General features: G+C 44.0%; 1 protein-coding gene across 1 annotated transcript in view; it reads left to right on the forward strand.

The window, feature by feature from the left end:
- Positions 1–395: 395 nt before the first annotated feature.
- LOC124805532 (O-acyltransferase like protein-like) overlaps positions 396–19,864 on the forward strand; it is a 370,573-nt gene continuing 351,104 nt past the window's right edge. Inside the window, exons 1-2 of the mRNA XM_047266101.1 lie at positions 396–505; positions 9,692–10,035. Coding sequence (XP_047122057.1) covers positions 396–505; positions 9,692–10,035 — 454 coding nt within the window. The remainder of the gene's footprint in view (positions 506–9,691; positions 10,036–19,864) is intronic.

Here is a 19,864-nt window from a genome sequence, read left to right on the forward strand (position 1 = left end):
GCTCTTGATGCTAACAACATTACCGTTAGGTGCTCATGCGAAACGACTAAAACAAGGGACTATGACGAAATACAAATAGAAATCCTCAGTTGAGCCAGCCATCCCCACCATTGTCGCAGAATCCTCTTGTGAAATCCTCTTGTGAAGAAGACCGCTTAGCTGCACTAGTGGAAGTTATGCGAGAAATGAGCAGAGGTAGGGGGGGAGATGGACAAGTGAAAGGAAGAAATGAATAAGGTATAAGATAAAACAAGAAATGAGCTGCAAGAGATCCAGCAGGACTTGAGGGAGATCGACCAGCAGGACTAAAATTTAATGAAGACACAAAAAAGCAGGAAATGCAATTCAGATGATGTCAGGACACTGCATATGCTTAAGGTGAAAAGTTAACTGCGATGGAGTCGCGATTGGTGGAAGCTTCGCCAGGATTAGAACAACTTATAATAATGCACCAAGAAGGGACTTGTGTAGAACAATGCCAGATTGAACGGGTATGTGGAATTGAGTAAGTAGAGTGAGATTTATGTACAATGGAAAAACGAGGTTACAATGTGTCAGCACAGATTGACAGAAGCCGTAGAGAAGCTTATCATTAGTAATGTAGAAATGATAGAGAATAAAATTAGAAATGTACGAGGGGACTCAGATAATACGTGTCCAATGCTCGTGGCTGGGACTGAGGAAGTAAGGTAACTTCTTGCATTCAAGGAGAATGATAAAGAAGTAAACGCGATAGCGTGAGAAAACTTGGTTACTGGCCAACGGTTATGAGACGGGTTTCACGAGTGCTAGGCATAAAGGCCCGTAAGGATGGTGCCCGAAACCAAGCTGCAGAGAGCGAAAGGTCAAGGCGCATTCTGAGCTGCTTAAGTTGCAAAATGAGCCTTGATTACAGGTTTTCTCCCAGTCGTCGCGGGCAACCTGATAGCCAGTATTCACCAGCATGTAGCCGAATGCACGCATTGCCTCTCAGTGCACAAGTTCACCAACACGGTGAGAGGTTATACTGCTGGTCTTCGTGGTTGCCAAACCCTACCCTGACCAACAAGGTCGCTGGATCTCTACTGAATCGAGCACGTATAGACAGGGTCCTCCAACAAACTCGAGAATATGACGATACAATGTGCCAACTGGATGTTGGCAAGAATCTCTCAGGAAGATAGCCAACAACTCTATGAATCATTGCCAAGCCGAATAATTGCTTGCAGAATTGGACCAATATGTCATCGACTTTGTCGATTTGTGAAGTTGTTCCTCTTGAATAAATCATCCTGCTTTTATGAAAGTATGACCATTTGTTCGTCTGTATATGTACATCACATCTGACGATTTCTATCCCATTCGGAAGAACAGTTTCAGGGCGAGAGTTTATTTCCTTAGAATGGACTTTTGATGTACACTCCTGGAAATGGAAAAAAGAACATATTGACACCGGTGTGTCTGACCCACCATACTTGCTCCGGACACTGCGAGAGGGCTGTACAAGCAATGATCACGCGCACGGCACAGCGGACACACCAGGAACCGCGGTGTTGGCCGTCGAATGGCGCTAGCTGCGCAGCATTTGTGCACCGCCGCCGTCAGTGTCAGCCAGTTTGCCGTGGCATACGGAGCTCCATCGCAGTCTTTAACACTGATAGCATGCCGCGACAGCGTGGACGAGAACCGTATGTGCAGTTGACGGACTTTGAGCGAGGCGTATAGTGGGCATGCGGGAGACCGGGTGGACGTACCGCCGAATTGCTCAACACGTGGGGCGCGAGGTCTCCACAGTACATCGATGTTGTCGCCAGTGGTCGGCGGAAGGTGCACGTGCCCGTCGACCTGAGACCGGACCGCAGCGACGCACGGATGCATGCCAAGACCGTAGGATCCTACGCAGTGCCGTAGGGGACCGCACCGCCACTTCCCAGCAAATTAGGGACACTGTTGCTCCTGGGGTATCGGCGAGGACCATTCGCAACCGTCTCCATGAAGCTGGGCTACGGTCCCGCACACCAATAGGCCGTCTTCCGCTCACGCCCCAACATCGTGCAGCCCGCCTCCAGTGGTGTCGCGACAGGCGTGAATGGAGGGACGAATGGAGACGTGTCGTCTTCAGCGATGAGAGTCGCTTCTGCCTTGGTGCCAATGATGGTCGTATGCGTGTTTGGCGCCGTGCAAGTGAGCGCCACAATCAGGACTGCATACGACCGAGGCACACAGGGCCAACACCCGGCATCATGGTGTGGGGAGCGATCTCCTACACTGGCCGTACACCACTGGTGATCGTCGAGGGGACACTGAATAGTGCACGGTACATCCAAACCGTCATCGAACCCATCGTTCTACCATTCCTAGACCGGCAAGGGAACTTGCTGTTCCAACAGGACAATGCACGTCCGCATGTATCCCGTGCCACCCAACGTGCTCTAGAAGGTGTAAGTCAACTACCCTGGCCAGCAAGATCTCCGGATCTGTCCCCCATTGAGCATGTTTGGGACTGGATGAAGCGTCGTCTCACGCGGTCTGCACGTCCAGCACGAACGCTGGTCCAACTGAGGCGCCAGGTGGAAATGGCATGGCAAGCCGTTCCACAGGACTACATCCAGCATCTCTACGATCGTCTCCATGGGAGAACAGCAGCCTGCATTGCTGCGAAAGGTGGATATACACTGTACTAGTGCCGACATTGTGCATGCCCTGTTGCCTGTCTCTATGTGCCTGTGGGTCTGTCAGTGTGATCATGTGATGTATCTGACCCCAGGAATGTGTCAATGGGACAATGGGACAATGAATTCACGGTGTTCTTATTTCAATTTCCAGGAGTGCATTTCATTGCACAAGTTATAATAGAAAAGCGTACGGAAATGTGCTGTGCATTGAGCGAAGCGGAAGAACAACATTATCAAGGTTCTGGTGTGCAAAGACGGTTGACTGGCGAATTGCAGAGAGGGTTACTACGGCGACAATGACTTCACCACCGCACACACCCGACCACCATGGATGTGGCCGCGCAACACTTCTCCTCAGTAACACTCCTCGTGTACAAGTGATCTCTTGTTCCCTCTCGCTTCGCTTTTTATCGATGGTCGGTTTCACATAACCTCCTGCACTGCTTCATCCCATGTTGCCAATCCAATTGGCGGCATAAGTACGCTGCTCTCACAGGATCAACAGAATAATTTTACGTTTCCGCGGAAGGTCTATTTAGCACGATGCCAGAGGTTGGCAACATGTCAGTCTGAACGTAACGACCTCGCTACTACTACCTGCCCAAGACGCATGAAATTCCCCCAACGCGACCTTGAAACACGTGCCACCACATGTGCACCATAATGCTCCCCGACCACCCCCTCGTTCATATCATTAATAGTTCAAAAAGGTGTAGCTTTAAAATAAAAAAATTCTCGGTTTTCAAGCCGTGTCAGTTTGAATTAAATCCTCGAGCTTTCGATAACCATCTCCACCATCGTAGTGAGAAATTCACTGACTGCCGGGGCTGCTACGGTTTCTATATATACGTGGTGACATCATCAGCAACCAATCAGGCAGACCCAATGCGGCTCGCGCACGTAAGTCGGCCCGGGCACCTAGCGGAGCTAGTGGCAGCGCTGGTGGCGTCAGGTGGCGCCATGGGCGGGCGCCACGTTTGAAACTGCCGCTCCTGCGTCGCGCATCTGTTTTTGCTTTCTTTCGATGTTTAACGCTAGCTGCCTGGTTCGACTTACTCGCGCGAGTCACATTGGGTCTATCTGATTGGCTGCTGATGATGTCATCATGCCTATATAACAGAGAAACGATGGCTGCCCCGGCAGTCAGTGAACTGACGACGATGGCGGAGATGGTCATCGAAAACTCTAGGATTTTATTCGAACTGACGCTGCTTGAATACCGAGAACGTTTTATTCATGTATGCCGTCACGAGAGACTCCGAGGACATGTCGCTTTAAATGCATAAGATTGCTTCAGAATCACACGTCCAGATTAGTGGCGACGAATTAAAACATTCGTACCACTACAATTTCGACATGATGTACGAGCATGGGCAGCTGCATCAAACGAGTCTTAGGACTGGAGACCATTACAATAATGTAAGAAATAATTGAAGATGTTGGGTGTAAGTGAAGTGCTGATATGAAGTGATAGTGATAGGTACAGGAGACGAAAATCGTGGCGACCTGCACCGAAGATTAGCCACTTTCCATTTCAAAACTTCTTCTTCCCAAACTTTCAAATTGTGTTAACCACATTGTTTTCTGAACAGCTGTCCTACATGTCATGCACTGTTTTCAAAGGCTGAATGGAAATTATGCAGTGTATCATTAGTAAAACGAATGGTTACACTGTATCCACAACAGAACTGAAGCGTCTCTGAAGAAATCTTACCACATAATAGCCTTTAGTATTTACTATGCTTATACTTAACATACGAATGCGTAGTACTTAGGTATTTATTGTGACCAAAACAAAAGACGAAACAAAGTCCAGAACCAGTGAGCAGACTTAAATGAAGTCGGCTAAAAGAGGACGCTAGGTTTGCAATACGTCTACGTTTTACATACAGTAATTTCATTGACATTATGACACTTCCGGTCCCGGCCCCTTTTGCCAACTCGCAGCGCTAGCCGCTGAGGAGGAGGAGGGAGCCGGACACCCTGTGGCGAGAGCCCGAAGAAGACACTGCAGCACACAGTGGGACGCCGGGCGGACGTCCTCGCCTCGCTCAAGAAAAGACACGTTGTGAAGAGCCTGTGTGACAATGAGAAGCGTGCCGAGGAGTGGCAGATACCTGCAGTCATTAGAATGGAATGTCAAGAATGTACGCGTGAAAGCATGTGAGTTCTTCAGGCCTGACAGCAGTCACGTTACCTGCCTGAGAAAGCAGGAATATGCCGACAATTCCAGCACCTCATGGGCACAGGGAGGGTCCTACACAAAACATAGAGAGTTCGCGCAGGTAGGAGTGCGAAAGAGTTTAGCGTTCTTACAAAGATATTTTTCTTGACAATGAGGATGTTCCTTATAAATCATAGACTCCAACAGACCCTGAGTTGAAGCCGAGGCAACAGTCTCTCTAGGCCTCACGCAAAGAGAGCGGTTACAAAGAAGTGTTGTGTAACTATTCTCACATCAAGAATGCAGAAAAACAGCGTAAGAATGTGAAATCGTAAGGAAGCTGCGAATTCCCGAGCCGCACACCAGCCCATGCCAGACAGGATATTCGCACACTCCACAGAGAATGTGGCAATGAAACGGTGATGTGTCATTGGACTGCATTAAAAATTATTTCCGCGAAAGACAACGCTTAAAGGAAGAAAATTTCGAAGAGAATTGAACTGAGAGATGAAGGAGGAGCAAAAGGTAATTCGGTGAGACGGCGCGGAAACGACAGGACGTGAGGTGCCTTCCATCCACAGTTTACATACGCCTTCCGACAGAGTGATAGTACAGCTTCGGCCAAGCGTACGACAGTGGGCAGACAATGCGGAGGTCGTACCTGGGCTTCGCCCCAAAGCCGTGATTGCTGATGAAGGCAGCCGGCTAGCGCCACACAGCTCCGAAGCAAGGCAATGCATGATCACATCTTTCTGCACGAACACGTGCCTTCTTCCTGTCACACTATGTCAGTCTTTTTCTCTGGTCCGCCAGATCACCAGAGTTGTCGCCAATTGAAAACGTGTGGGGTATGGTGAAACGCTGTGACACAGTGCCAGCCGCCACAGAGCCACGTGAAGCAGCATGGGTGGTTATACCGCACGACGACATTAGCGCCTTACACGCGTCGGTGCCATCGCGCATGGAGCAAGTTATTAGGACCCATGGCGGACCTTGTGCCTATAAGGAAACAGGACAGATGCTGAACCGAGGCCACTCAAATGATAATCATTTCTGAACAACAGACTAACGTACATGGCTTGTGAATAATAACGTCCTATCTCTTGTCGTTCAGGGTGTTCTGCTTTTTTATTTCCTGAACATGATTCTATGTTACCCGTCCTTCCTTGTGTAAGCAGGCTGTTTAGGTTTTTATATTGGTATTGTCACCTAGCGCTCTGTATGAAAATCACTGGCTGCGCTGTGTGCAGTCTGTGGCTAGTGGTCATTGTTGAAATAGTCGCTATTGTAGTGTTGGGCAGTTTGCTGTTAACAGCGCGTAGCGTTGCGCAGTTGGAGGTGAGCCGCCAGCAGTGTGGATGTGGGGGGAGAGATGGCGGAGTTTTGAGAGCCGATGATCTGGACGTGTGTCCATCAGACACAGTAAATTTGTAAGACTGGATGTCATGAACTGCTATATATATTATGACTTTTGAACACTATTAAGGTAAATACATTGTTTGCTCTCTATCAAAATCTTTCATTTGCTAACTATGCCTATCAGTAGTTAGTGCCTTCAGTAGTTTGAATCTTTTATTTAGCTGGCATTAGTGGCGCTCGCTGTATTGCAGTAGTTCGAGTAATGAAGATTTTTTTGAGGTAAGTGATTTGTGAAATGTATAGGTTAATGTTAATTAGGGCCATTCTTTTGTAGGGATTATTGAAAGTCAGATTGCGTTGCGCAAAAAATATTGTGTGTCAGCTTAGTGTTGATCGGAATAGGTAAAGAGCGATATGTCTGAGTACGTTCAGTTCTGCTCAGCTGTTTGAAAATCAAATAATGTAAGAGGTTTATCAGCACAACCATTCATAAGTTTTTCTAAGGGGACGTTACACTTGTAGCTTGTATGTATGTATTGAACTGGGGAGCTAGAAACGATGGAGAAGCTTCTTCCCCACCGTAGCACTCAGTGGTACACAGCCCCACAACAGATTACAGCAGTCCACTCACCCCACAGCCACCCCACACCGAACCCAGGGTTATTGTTATTGTGCGGCTCGGTCCCCAGTGGACCCCCCCTCCCCCCGGGAACGTGTCATTCCAGACGAGTGTAGCCCCAGTGTTTGAGTCGTACAGTAATTATGGCGTATGCGTACGTGGAAACAGTGTTTGCGCAGCAATCGCCGACAAGTGAAACTGAGTGGAATAAGGGGAACCAGCCCGCATTCACCGAGGCAGATGGAAATTAGCCGTAAAAACCATCCACAGGCTGGCCGGCACACCGTACCTCGACACTAGTACTCTGCCAGGCGGATTCGCGCCAGGGGCCGGCACGCCTTCCCGCTCGGGAAGCAGAACGCACGGCTAGCCGGGCGGGATCCTTGTAGCTTACTCCCATTTTCCTCGCAATTTCGAACATCCTCTACCATTTTACACTGTCGAGCGCTTTTTCTAGGTCAACAAATCCTATGAACGTGTCTTGACATTCCTCCAGTCTTGCTTCCATTATGAAACGCAAAGTCACAAGTGACATTCAGGTGCCTTTACCTTTTCTAAAACCAAACTGATTGTCATCTAAAACATCCTTAATTTTCTCTTCCATTTCTCTGTATATTATTCTTGTCGTCAAACTGGATGCGTAAGTTGTTAAGTTGGTTGTGAAATAGTTCTGGAACATGTCGGCTCTTGGATGTTCGGAATTATGTGGATGTTTTACCGAAAGTCTGATGCTATATCGCCAGGCTTATACATTCCACACACCAGTGTGAATACTCGTTTTGTACCGCTTCCCTCAATTATTTTAGAAATTCTGATGGAATGCCTTATTCGATCTTATGTGTTACAAAACTCTACTAAATTGTGATTCTAGCAATGGATGCCCTGTCTCCTCACTGTTCCTGTCTCTTCTATCACGTCATCAGACAAGTTGAAATAGGTACATATAACGAAAATTGTAAATTTTAGCGTACTATCCAAGAGCACAAGATTCCCACGCCCGGGTTACCGGGTTCGATTCCCGGCGGGGTCAGGGATTTTCTCTGCCTCGTGATGACTGGGTGTTGTGTGATGTCCTTAGGTTAGTTAGGTTTAAGTAGTTCCAAGTTCTGGGGGACTGATGACAATAGATGTTAAGCCCCATAGCGCTCAGAGCCATTTGAACCACCAGCACAAGAAATATATCGATTTCAAAGACGTACGTGTGATAGAGCGCTGTGAGGCAGCTATCGCTGAGGCAGACTATGTCTAACAAAGAGCTCGTGATACGTCGCGCAGTGGTAGGTAGTTGTCGCTCAAGAGAAGCAGAAGTAGCGCGTCAGAGGCTTCAAATATTCAATGTAATAATTTCAGTGTTGTGTATTAATGATTTATGGAAGGAATAAGATTTGAGGTAAACTTAAGGAAGAAAATACTATAGACATTATTACGAAATTTTGATGAAGAATCTTTCTACGTATTCTTACATCAATATTCATGTATTTATGCGCTTTTGCTGTAGAACGAATTTGAATGTCACCAGCTTTGTATGTAACCCCAAATTTTTATTGTGTTTTTTTGTAAGGGTCATTTGTTTGCGTAAATGTAACTTTTATGATATCGCTTAACAATTGCAAGTCAGTTTCACAATAGAGTAAGATTTTCAAGTAAGATATTACAGTCATTCTTCTCAGTCATGTTCCGCCTCCCAATTCCAAGTCGTTTTAATTCTAACAAATTCTAAATATATCTCAGTCAAATATATTGAATTTTGGCTTTTGCGACTGTAGTTAGTTTAGTAGGCTGAGGACAGAACAACGCGTTATCCAGGGCGACACCAATACGCGGTAAGAAATTTATTTCACACATATTGCGGAAATTCGCACAGGGACCACTTTTGCACTTATTCAGATTTGCAGAGCTGTAGTAACACCGAGTAGATTTGAATGTACTTACGTCTACTTTGCCATTATCGCGCACAGGTTTTAACTAGTTTCGGTTTACTGGTATTGCTTCTTTACAGTAGACAGCTTGTCCATTATCATTATCCGGGCTGTTATGCCATGGTCGGTTGATGAATTCTGTGTCAATTCCCAACGTTTCGTCCCCGTCTGCGGGAGACATCTTCAAGGGGGTCTGTAGCTCGATGGAAGGTCCAACACACCCGCTGGCTCGCTACTGACTAGCGATCCAGCGGGTGTGTTGGACCTTCCATCGAGCTACAGACCCCCTTGAAGATGCCTCGCACAGACGGGGACGAAACGTTGGGAATTGACACAGAATTCATCAACCGACCATGGCATAACAACCCGGATAATGCTAATGGACATGACATTTCCGGCCGTGAAAGTCTACATTTTAGTAGAAGACGGCTTGTTTAAAACAGGGTCAGGTAAATATACAGATACACGTAATCAGATACACAGTCAGGACACTACTTAATATAACTTATTGTTAGACATAAACATCACATCTTACTTTAGATATAAACTTTACAGAGTATTCCCTCTCGTGGAGGCCTTCAATATGCTCTTTCCACCTTTCTGCTCTCTTATTTGATAGTGGAATTCACAGTGCGTTCATAATGTTACCGGCGTTGCTTTTAATTTCACCGAATGCTGTTTTAATTTTTCTATAAGCCGAGTCTGTTCTTCAGACACTCATACCACACATTCACATATCCACAAATAGAAGAGACCAGATTCTGCAGAGGAAGGTTTCTTGTGGCTGAACGCACCTCATAGGATATACTATCCAACAGTGGCAGACGATGATCAAATGTGTGCAGATTACGCAAAAATCTCAAAATAAACATACGGTTAGGGTTCATCGGACTTCAGGGTGACGGCGATATAGGGAGCTTTGACGTTAGTGACCAGGATGTGCAGGGTGTGTTTGTAAATTTCCGGCTGCCATCAGGCTCTCGTCATTAGCGGTGGTGGGGACGCCGGGAGCTGCCCTCGCCGCGGGCCGGCCGGCCTTACGCAAGCCGGCTGGCGGCTGGCGGCTGGAGAGCGCGCGACGCCGCGGCCGCACAGTGGCACACCGCCGCGGCCGCGAGATGATGGGACGCGCCTTCCTGCCGCTGCCGCTGCCTCTGCTCGCGATGGCGGCGCTGGCCGGCGCCGCGGCGGCCACGGCGCCCGGCTGGCCCGCGTGGCCGCTGCACGCCCTGCCGGGGGCCGCGCGGACGCCCGACTGCCGCCGCCAAGCCCAGGACCTCCTCACGGCGCTACACAATTTCACCTTCTGGGCCGTAGCCAGTGAGTAGCCCAGACACCTCTCCCGTGTGTGCGCAAATCGACGCTAAGCGTACGTCCCACTTGTCCGCTCGTGTCTAAGGCCTCTTTTACACGATCGACTCGCTTGCACGAATTGACAAGTGAGTCAACAGCAGCGCCTCTGGCGATTCATCCCTTTACTGACAAGGCAACCTCCCCGTCGCATCTCCCTCAGATTTAGTTATAAGTTGGCACAGTGGATAGGCCTTGAAAAACTGAACACAGTACAATGGAGGAAACAGGAAGAAGTTTGTGGAACTTGGAAAAAAATAAGCAAAATATACAAACTGAGTAGTCCATGTGCAAGATAGGCAACATCAAGAATAACATCAGCGTAGGAGCGCCGTGGTCCCGTGGTTAGCGTGAGCGGGTACGTAACTAGAGGTCCTTGGTTCAAGTATTACCTCGAGTGAAAAGTTTAGTTTCTTTATTTCCGCAAAGTTATGATCTGTCCGTTCGTTCATTGACGTCTCTGTTCACTGTAATAAGTTTAGTGTCTGTTTTGCGACCGCACCGAAAAACCGTGTGATTAGCAGACGAAAGGACGTGCCTCTCCAATGGGAACCGAAATCATTTGATCGCAAGGTCGTAGGTCAACCGATTCCTCCACAGGAAAACACGTTTGATATATTCTATACGACACTGGTGACGGCATGTGCGTTACATGACAGGAATATGTTGTCGACCCACTTAACTTGTACACTTGACGAATGGGTAAACAGATTCTTCTACCTTGCCCAATTTAGGTTTTCTTGTGGATGTGATAATCACTCCCAAAAAAGTGATGAAAACATAAGAGTTTGTCACACAAACTGCAACAAATGAATGCAACAGTTTCGCAGTCGCACAGTTTTCCCTGTGCTCTGTCAAAACATATGTTTTTAACGTTTTCAAATTTTTCCGTGTGTAGACCGTCAAATCCTGCATATGTCCAAGCAAATCTGAACATGTCCTGGAATTTTGGAGAGCGAAGTTGATTATGTGTGAGTGCCTGAACTTTGATAATTGACACACGATCACGTAAACAATACTGCTCTGTGGACCTGTGCAGCTTCGCAAAATAATTGTCGGAAAATGAAAAATTATACTTTTCACTCCAGGGAAGACTTGAACCAAGGACCTCTTTTTTTCATTTTTTTTAATTCCACAAAAACAGTAACATCCACGAAACTTCCTGTTTTCTCGAGTGATCTGTGTTCAGTTTTTCAAGGCCTATCCACTGTGCCAACTTATAACTAAATCTGAGGGGGTGTGATGGAGAGATTCCCTTGTGAGGTTCGTATGTCTCTAATAAACGTTTTCGTTTGCACGTCAGCACCCAGTCGCTTCTGTTGTGACATCTGTCCGCTGGGAAGTTCGGCACATGAAGGATGAAAGTGAGGTTATGAGGGCCTATACTTTTTACGAAAATAATCTATTTGTGGAAACATGTAAAAGTAACAAAGTTTATTAATTGCCAAAACGAAATTTCTAGTCGATGTTCTTGGTAACGGCCCCATGGTAAATTCGTAATTACTGAAGAATGGGATACAACTCGTTGGCTTCCACCAATGACGTCAGAAGTTACCAGAGATGATGTATTGCACAGATTTAACAGCAAAGGCGAATGTTGAGAGACAAATGAACGTAGGACAGAGAAAACAGATAGTAGATATATGTCACACACATTCATTTTTCGAACATAATGTTAACTATATCTCTTATTTCAGTTGTGGTACCCTATGCTTCAGTACACCTACATAGAAAAGCTGAAGAATGGTATACTAGTGCCAAAAAGTTCGAAGGGAATAGGGACACAAGTAATGTTACCATGGGATACCTCTGTTGATATACAGGGTGGTCCATTGATACTGATCGTATTCTGGAGGACGACGGTTCAATCGCGCGTCCGGCCTTCCTGATTTAGGTTTTCCGTGATTTCCCTAAATCGCTCCAGGCAAATGCCGGGATGGTTCCTTTGAAAGGGCACGGCCGACTTCCTTCCGCATCCTTCCCTAATCCGATGAGACCGATGACCTCGCTGTCTGGTCTCCTCGCCCAAACATCCCCAATCCATTGATAGTGATCGGGCCAAATATTTAAGAGCAGAGACGAATGTTGAGAAACAAATGAACGTAGGACAGACAAAACATATAGTAGATACATGTCACATACATTCATATTTCGAATATAATGTTAAGTATATCTCTTATTTGAGTTGTGGAATCCTGTTCTTCAGTAGACCTACATAGCTAAGATGAAGAATGGGATACTAGTGCAAAAAAGAACGAAGAGAAAAGAGACAGAAGTAACGTTACCATGTCCTACCTCTGTTGATATGCAGGGTGGCCTATTGATATTGACCGGACCAAATATCTCACGAAATAAGCATCAAACGTAAAAACTACAAAGAACGAAACTTGTCTAGCTCGAAGGTGAAAACCAGATGGTGTTACGGTTGGCCCGCTAGATGGCGCTGCCATAGGTCAAACGGATATCAACAGCGTTTTTTAAAATAGGAACCCCAATTTTTTATTAAATATTCGTGTAGTACGTAAATGAATATGAATGTTACGTGATACCACGTACTTATACGTTTGTGACTATTACAGCGCCATCTATCACAAAGCGAAAAAAGTGCTCCAGCTAAAACATTCATATTACTTTACGTACTACACGAATATGTAATAAATAATGGGGGTTCCTACTTAAAAAAAAACAGTTGATGTTGTGGACTGGCAAGACAGCCAATCCACAGTGACGGGTAACGGAAAGGCACGCGCTTAAACTCACGCAGGCTGGCGTGAGGTCTGGAACAGTTAAAGGAGTTGAGTCTAGTAATTAAAGTACGTAGTTGCTTGAATACTTAACTTTAATCCACAATTGGTGAACATTGGTCTTGTTGATGTACATGCTTCATTAGATACGTAGCAAAGGATAAATGGCGCCTTGCTAGGTCGTAGCAATTGACTTAGCTTAAGGCTTTGTTAACTATCGTCTCGGCAAATGAGAGCGTAATTCTCAGTGATCCCCTTCTGGCAAAGTCGGCTGTACAACTGGGGCGAGTGCTAGTAAGTCTCTCTAGACCTGCCGTGTGGCGGCGCTCGGTCTGCAATTACTGACAGTGGCGACACGTGGGTCCGTCGTATTCTAGTGGACCGCGGCCGATTTAAAAGGCTACCACCTAGCAAGTGTGGTGTCTGGCGGTGACACCACAGTTGATATCCGTTTGACCTATGGCAGCGCCATCTAGCGGGCCAACCATAACGCCATCTGGTTTCCACTTTCGAGCTAGACAAGTTTCGTTCTTGTAGTTCTTTCATTTCACGCTTATTTCGTGAGACATTTGCCACGGTCACGATCAGTGGACCACCCTGTATATATGACTTGTATTCCGTAGTTCAGTTGATCCGTATAGATGAACTGCAGTACGAGGTACAAATTAAACGTATGTCGACATTTTCGCCTTCGCTACCATTACTATGCCAATCTTCAGTAAACTATGTAGGTGTACAGGTGTTGCATTTTTCGCCTCCGTTAATACTAGCATCCTATTCTTCAGCTGATACTACTGCTAGCGACATACGTAAAATTTGCGTCCCGTACTTCACCTGACCTATATAGGTCAACTGAAAAATAGCATGCTGACACTAGCGAAGACGAAACAAGAAAAATAGGATACTAGTGCTAGAGGAAGCAAAAAACTGCGACATGCATAAAATTTATATACCATACTTTAGGTAACCTCTGTAGGTCAGCTGAGAAACAGGATACTACCTTCGTAGTTCAACTGAAGTGCAGGATGCCAATGTTACGTATGTCGCTTTTTTCGTCTTTGCGAGCACTAGTATCCTATTCTTCAGTTGACCTATGTGGATCAACTGAAGTACGGGATACAAATTTTTTGTACTTCGGTCTTTTCGCCTTCGATAGAACTATCATCTACTGAAGAGCATCGTAGTTCAAATGGCTCTGAGCACTATTTGACTTAACATCTGACGTCATCAGTCCCGTAGAACTTAGAACTACTTAAAACTAAGGACATCACACACATCCATGCCCGAGGCAGGATTCGAACCCGCGGCCGTAGCGGTCACGCGGTTCCAGAATGAAGCGCCTAGAACCACTCGGTCGTACCGGCCAGCAGCATCGTAGTAATACTAGTACTAGCGAAGGCGAAAGAAAGCGAGAACTGTAAAATTTGTGTTCCTTACTGCGGTTGACAAATCCTGCTTCAAATGTTCCATATTCATAGGAATGGCCGGCCAGGTTGGCCGAGCCGTTGTAGGCGCTACAGTCTGGAACCGCAGGCATGGATGTGTGGGATGTTCTTAGGTTAGTTAGGTTTAAGTAGTTCTAAGTTCTAGGGGACTTATGACCTCAGAAGTTAAGTCCCATAGTGCTCAGAGCCATTTGAACCATTTTATTCATAGGAGACGATAGATCCATACCCACAAACGAAAATCAAAAAGTTAGAATTGTCCAGAAGGAAAAACAATTCCTCCAATATACCCCAAACACATTAAGAATGAAAGTAAGTACCGAATGAACTGGAACCAGCAAACGATTTAAATTAATAAAAGCGATAAAAGTCGCACACAATGTCAAGCCCTGTCTTAAAAACACATTCATTTACTATGACTTACAATCATGACGGCTCGCCACAGAATGTAATCGATTTATTATCCATGGCTTGAAAATAAATACATTAATATCTATGAGTAAACAATGACCTCAAAGGTCAAATCCAATGGGTTGTATTCCATTCTTCATTTGACCCGCAAATTCCCTACACTTCTCAGAGCTAAAAGAGTAGTACAAGTGTCATACAAACGCTTTAAAACATATACAAGTATTTGCGCGAGGTAATATATACTTCCAAACACATGAAACAATACATACGACGTTGTAAGCATCTCCTTTTTACTTTCTCCTTTGTATTGTTTTTTCTCGCCGAGTGCCAAATGTCACTGAAATTATTTTTCTTCTTAAATAATCCTGACTTTTACGCTATTGAAATAATTTTCAATGAAACATGTTTGTCTGTTTACGTTCTTATTTATACCTGCTTTCTCTCTGTAAAATGTGAATACTTTTTGACATTCAGGTATTTCGACTCTTTTGTGAGATAAGACAAGTAGGAAATACACCACGTCAACATGCAACCGTTTCAGGACGTTAAGGAACCAAAGTGAACACAGTAAAGATTATGAAGACACGAAGGCACAAATCCATTTCCTTAACAGGAGTGGGCTCAGCCAGGGCAGCCAATGTTAGTAGACACCACCACAGTCCGCTATTTATGCGCATGCGCAGTGTGCAGCATACTCGGAAATTTGAAAGTCCACATTCAGCACAATGTATAGATCATAGATACACATGCAATGTAGCTGGCTGCTGATTTACACGCAGGCACGCAAGGCTCATGCACTTTGAGTATTCGATTTTAACCATAAAGTCCCTTGTGTAATACGGAATTCATAGTGGTTAACAAGCGCTAAGTCTGAGTAGTATCGGATACGTTTGAAACGAAGGGACAAAACAATTACTCACATTGTTCTACTGAAATGAAACGTCATTGCTGTTCTTTTTATTTACAACGCGGGTACCTTTAGAACAGAACTGTACTACTTTTAAACGACATTCTCTGCACAGGGAAGGTACTTTCTTGCCAACAAAACTGATCGTAATTATTTCTTTTATTGTGGTTTAAGGCAGGGGTAATACTGCTGAGGAAGACCGGCATCATTGTAGTTACTGTTTTGCTAACTTCCATTCTCCACACGCGAGTAGAATTTTAATCTTCGTTTCGTACGTATACATTGTACACACACAAACCTTCGACTGGAGACGGTTGACAGAATGGCCGGTGTTCATTTTTCGTATGTTTCTATTTGTTTACTGACAACTCCATCAAGTGTACGAGTTAGCTTATCCAGGCGGGTACCCGCACTTTGGGCCAGCATGGAGGCCAGTTCTGTGTTTTTAATAAAATTACGTTAACGTGAACGGTACGCTGTGATAGATTTCTCAGTATTTCTTGATGAGAGGGCTATTGCATAGAAACTATAGTGTTTCTTGACGACCTGAGCGACAAGTAAGGCTGTTTAAGATCCCCGGAGGGCTAAACTAAATTGGCTTGATACATTTGGACAAATAGTTATTTGTGATGGGCAAAATAAATGGCACAACTTGTACACATTGCTTGGGAATAAGAATAAACTTTCGAGGCACCGATGACATGGATCTGAAGCACTTCTGCCACTGCCCTTACTGCTATCATTCTGGTTTCGTACCTCCAGTATCACATTACTACCGCTTTGCAAGTTTTGAGAGAACTCCATTCCAATCATGCTTGTCTAGTGTACTGATTACACCTGGCTCGTAATTAATGTGTGCTGCAACATTAATTTTCTCGGATGACCCAATTAAGAACCACAAGTCAATCGCTGTTCTCTTCATTTCTTCCAGCACTCACTATGATTTTTTTTCGTCCTGTCTTCTGACCACTTCTTACACTTTTTTCAGTCTTCTACCATATTCAAAGGAAACAAAAGAAAAATTCGGAGTAGGTATTAAAGTCCATGGAGAAGAAATAAGAACGTTGAGGTTCGCCGATGACATTGTAATTCTGTCAGAGACAGCAAAGGACTTGGAAGAGCTGTTGAACGGAATGGACAGTGTCTTGAAAGGAGGATATAAGATGAACATCAACAAAAGCAAAACGAGTATAATGGAATGCAGTCGAATTAAATCGGGTGATGTTGAGAATATTAGATTAGGAAATGAGACACTTAAAGTAGTAAAGGAGTTTTGCTATTTGGGGAGCAAAATAACTGATGATGGTCGAAGTAGAGAGGATATAAAATGTAGACTGGCAATGGCAAGGAAAGCGTTTCTGAAGAAGAGAAATTTGTTAACATCGAGTATAGATTTAAGTGTCAGGAAGCCGTTTTTGAAAGTATTTGTATGGAGTGTAGCCATGTATGGAAGTGAAACATGGACGAGAAATAGTTTGGACAAGAAGAGAATAGAAGCTTTCGAAATGTGGTGCTACAGAAGAATGCTGAAGATTAGATGGGTAGATCACATAACTAATGAGGAGGTATTGAATTGAATTGGGGAGAAGAGGAGTTTGTGGCACAACTTGACAAGAAGAACGGACCGGTTGGTAGGACATGTTCTGAGGCATCAAGGGGTCACAAATTTAGCATTGGAGGGCAGCGTGGAGGGTAAAAATCGTAGAGGGAGACCAAGAGATGAATAAACTAAGCAGATTCAGAAGGATGTAGTTTGCAGTAAGTACTGGGAGATGAAGAAGCATGCGCAGGATAGAGTAGCATGGGGAGGTACATCAAACCAGTCCCAGGACTGAAGACAACAACAACCATATTCAATATTTTATCGTTAAACACTTCTCTCTCAGTTTTTCTTCAGCTTTTATATTATTTCTTTTCGTAACCATTTTTTACTTCATGGATCCAACTTGTTGATAACTTATGCCGCAAATATTTGAAGATCTTTTTCCTTAATCTGCTGTTTTACATTCGACACGTGTCCAAAAGTTACAAGTGTTCTTTATCTTGTTACTTCTGATATGTTGTCAATGATTCGATATATTTCGTTATTATTACGTAATTTCCAACCCTTCTTAGTTTTTCATACATTTCCCTAATAATTCGCCTTTCAGGTATGTCAAATATATCTAAGCCTTAGCTTAATGCTAGACATATGTACCCTTTCCTCTATAGCAGCTTTGTCCACACCCTCTTCTTGGACTGTATTCCCTAGATATTAAATTTTTTTAATCTTTTCAATTTGGCCAATATATGTTTTAAGAAATTTCGGTGCATTGTTAATGTTTGTACAAAATTTAATTTTCTGTGCGGAAAGTTTTAAGCCGAACCTGCAAGATACGTTTTCTAAAAAGTTAATTTGCGGTACAGCAAATGTTACATTTTCAGAAATTATAGCAAAGTCATCTGCAAATGCGAGACAGTTTATTTCATTATTTTTGTTTCCACTCCTCAAACGTATTGGTGAAATCTACTTACTTCAAATTCTCACTAATTTTCTAAAACACAACTGGTGATAGGCAATCACCTACCAATAAACCTCTGTATATTTCAAAGGGCTGATATAGCTCTCCCGTGAGTTTCACTTGGATGCTGTGTCTCTAAGTGTTTAACGAATTAGATTTGCTACTTTAGACTTTACTCTAAATTCTCTGATTGTTTTATCCATAGTCTGTCAACCGAATCAAAGGCCTTTTTTGAAATCAACAAACCTAATTGCAATAGCTTTTAAATTTAGTATTTTGTGGCGAATGACTGATTTCAGGTTAAATATTTGTCCTGAACATAATCGGCTGTTCCTAAAACTACTTTGATATTCACCTAAGTGAGGCTCTATTGAAAATTCCATCTTATGGGCTGGTCCCGGGCAATTACGAAGCTGATCAAAATATTTTGCAAGTATTTCGCAATTTTCAGTGCTGCCTAAGTCACGTTTGTCATTTTCATTTATGAAACACACACCTGGGATACGATATACCTTTAGTCTGCCCTTAAATGTCTGATAAATTAAGGGGTGTAATTTTTTGGTAAACTTTCCTTCATTTCTATACGTTTCCCTTTCCTAAAGCAATCTTTTTTTTATTGTATTATTTATTATGAACAGATTCGGGCTTTCTGTCACTATCTCACATCGAAGCAGGCGCTATACATACCATGAAGTATTACTAAACATTCGCAAATTCCATGCGTACTTATAGCTTAGATATGTATTTTTGAGATTTTTATGAGGATAATTAATATTACAAACATCAATAATAATTGTGAATAGCAGTAATGATAACAGATGTTACGAATAACAATAATACTAATTAATTTAGCACTTCTGAATCCACGTTTAATATCACGAGAAACTGAAGTCGTAGGGACCGAAGAGAAGACCGAAGTGTCAGAGACAGAGGGTAGCTGTCAGGAAAGAGAAACTTGTTTCGACAAAAGACTCTGCAGTCTACGTGAAAGGAAAGGCGAGGAAGCCGGGAGTAATATGCTGAGATGGACACAAGCATGGGAAACTGGTAACTACTGCAACAGAAGACTGACCATTAAACATCTTTTAAAGTTGGTAAAGAGTTTGCTTCCCCAGGGGAAGGTCGTTACAAGACCAAGTTCCCGGGAGGGAAAATGATTTTGAGAAGAGGGCGGTGTTACAGATACAGTGAGGATTTTAGTTTGTCGAGAACTAGTATTTCTGCTATATTGTTGAGATAATAATGATAGTGTGGAAATCAAACAAAATGCACAGGTAAGCCGACGGGTGCTTACTGGCGAATCCTCTGCCACGCGATGAACCATCATCGCTCCGATTTCTGCTTGGAAAAAAGACTTGGCCAATCTCTGCGGCCAGAAGAACCAGCCTCTAGTAATTTTCTATTCACGGCGATAGATAGCTTCTCATTAGGAAACTGCGTATCGGAAAATTTCTCTTTATTTTGTTCGACTTTACGCTTACTAAGTAGTGTTGCACCATATGATTAAAATACTTGTGCAAGTTCTGTTACGTGTAACGTTCCATCATCGACAACCTGTCAAACTATAAACTTTCAGGTCCTCAGGGATTCGTCAAAAACTGTAATGTCTGCTGATGACACAAATACACTGATAAAGGTCACAGTAACACCCATTCTAGACAGAATCATGAAAGTAATGGATCAGGCTTAACGATAGTTGCCAACCAACAACTTAACTGTTAATCTCCCAAAAACTCATAATATGCCATTAAAAAGAACACAAAATGATTTAAAAGTACCAGAAGTAGATAT

Source organism: Schistocerca piceifrons, chromosome 7 (genome assembly GCF_021461385.2).
Source record: "Schistocerca piceifrons isolate TAMUIC-IGC-003096 chromosome 7, iqSchPice1.1, whole genome shotgun sequence".
Classification (NCBI taxonomy): domain Eukaryota; kingdom Metazoa; phylum Arthropoda; class Insecta; order Orthoptera; family Acrididae; genus Schistocerca; species Schistocerca piceifrons.